Source organism: Crocuta crocuta, unplaced genomic scaffold, assembly GCF_008692635.1.
Source record: "Crocuta crocuta isolate KB4526 unplaced genomic scaffold, BGI_CrCroc_1.0 scaffold3369, whole genome shotgun sequence".
Taxonomy (NCBI): Eukaryota; Metazoa; Chordata; class Mammalia; order Carnivora; family Hyaenidae; genus Crocuta; species Crocuta crocuta.
The window spans coordinates 80,712-82,577 of NW_027533254.1; the positions used below are offsets into that span (position 1 = coordinate 80,712).

The 1,866-nt window shown below is 53.5% G+C and overlaps 1 protein-coding gene across 1 annotated transcript in view; it reads right to left on the reverse strand.

Moving 5' to 3' along the window:
• IGSF1 (immunoglobulin superfamily member 1) overlaps positions 1-1,866 on the reverse strand; it is a 14,033-nt gene that overhangs the window by 4,592 nt on the left and 7,575 nt on the right. Inside the window, exons 9-12 of the mRNA XM_077746372.1 lie at positions 1,831-1,859; positions 1,704-1,736; positions 1,027-1,317; positions 370-737 (exon numbers count right to left, since the gene is read on the reverse strand). Coding sequence (XP_077602498.1) covers positions 370-737; positions 1,027-1,317; positions 1,704-1,736; positions 1,831-1,859 — 721 coding nt within the window. The remainder of the gene's footprint in view (positions 1-369; positions 738-1,026; positions 1,318-1,703; positions 1,737-1,830; positions 1,860-1,866) is intronic.

Consider the following 1,866-nt stretch of genomic DNA (forward strand, 5'->3'; position numbering starts at 1 on the left):
CCCCTGCCCCCCCCCCCCCCGCTCCACACACACACCTCACCTCCTCCAGCTCCATCCTTGCTGTCCTCAAGGCAGGCAATGGAGGATAGCTAAAAGAGTGAACTTTCACTAGAGCTCTGCTGGTCCCCTGAGGCTCAGTTTGCCCATTTGGGCAAGAAGGGGGAATGGTACCTGTTCCACCTCCCTTGAATATTTGCTCTATATCTAAATAAGATAATTGATTTGAAAATAATTAGAAAAATTAAATCACCCTCCACAAACCCCAGCTATTAATAACGATTATGGCTATTAATATCATGCAGCCAGAGGCCCCGGCACTCCCAGCGCCACGCCTGCCTGGCTCTAAGATTGGACACAGGCTCCTAGGACCAGCAGCAAAGTTTCTGTGGGGAGAGGAGTGTCTGACCCAGAGCTTTGCCTCCCCCCTTCCCTCCCTCGCACACCCTTTTCAGCTCTACCTTTTATGACAAGCTCCAAGGACTCACTGGGCTCAGACCACTTGAAGGGGCGCTTTTCAGTGTGAGTACGGCAGCTATAATTGCCTTCATCTTTAGCCTCCATTCTTTGGATTGTAAAGAAGGCTTCTCTCCCAACGGCACCAAGTTGCTGGACAGGCTCCTGCACTCCCTCCTTGTACAGAACAAACTCCATGCCTGCCAGCCATCCTTTGCACCGGATTTGTAGTTTCTGGCCCCGGATTGGGGGGGAAGCGGAAATGACAGGTTTGGGGAGGATGTCTGGGAAACGAAAGGGGGTGGAAAAGGAGGCCAAATTTTGGAGGTGCTCAGATGGGACACTTGGCATCACTTTGTCAGCAAAAAAGAAATCCGTCCCCATCTGGCCTTTGGTTCTTCCTATAAGTCTCCCCCCATCCCCCTCCCCCATTTCAGGGACTGTCCTCTCCTACTTGCAGCACAAGCCCCTTGGGCTCCAAGTCAGTGCACATTATTCCCCCACTCTCAGGAACAGTGTTGGAGTCACAGGGCACTGAGGACCACCCTGGGAGGAGCCTCTGCCTTTTCTTACCTGTGCCTACCAGCTCCAGTGCCTCACTGGGCTCTGACACAGCCATCTCCTCCCATGAATGGCAGTGGTAACTCCCAGTGTGGCTCTGGGTCAGGGCGCCAAGGGGGAAGGCAGCCCGGACCTGCTTGGAGGCTGGTCGAGTTGCAATCCACCCCGTACCATCCTTCAGCAACACAAACTCCTTAGTTGAGCCAGAAGGGCTTCTGCACCAGAGGGTTAAGTTCTTCCACGGGGCAAAAGGGAAGTTGGTCTCTGCCCACAGCTCAGGCTTAGGGGTTGGCATGATTATTTCTAGAAACAGCAGAGTTAATGAAGCCATCTTTCCTCCTCCCTCTCCTCCCCCTTTCTTTGCCCTTGAACCCCCTACCCAGATCACATTGCCCACCTCCACTTTCAACACAAATCCAAACTCTTTCCTTCCTTCTGCAGGTGCTGGGGGAAGGGGGAAGCTTATGTCTCAAATGAGCCTTAGAAAAGCGCAGAAGCTTGTGAGTGGGGCATTTTGCAGGCAGAAAAGCAGAGTTGGAGGCTGAATTTTGCCAGCAGCTTTAGCAAGTGCCCCTTCCTGGCTGTCTTTCCCTCCCAACCAGTCACTCCCTGGCCACTGACACTGACACTCTGTAGTTATTTCGGATCTCCAGGAAGGAATGTCCCAGTCTGGAGCAGGAAAAACTCACCAGTCTCTTCTGTCAATACCCCATTGCACAGTCCTGCAAAAGAAATTGCTGCCAGGGCTCTGCCCCCTCCTCCTCGGGATTCCCCCGGCCTTCTGCCCAGGCCCCTTCCCCACCCCCTTGTACTCACCACAGCAGAGGAGGGCCGTGACTATGAAGAAAATGG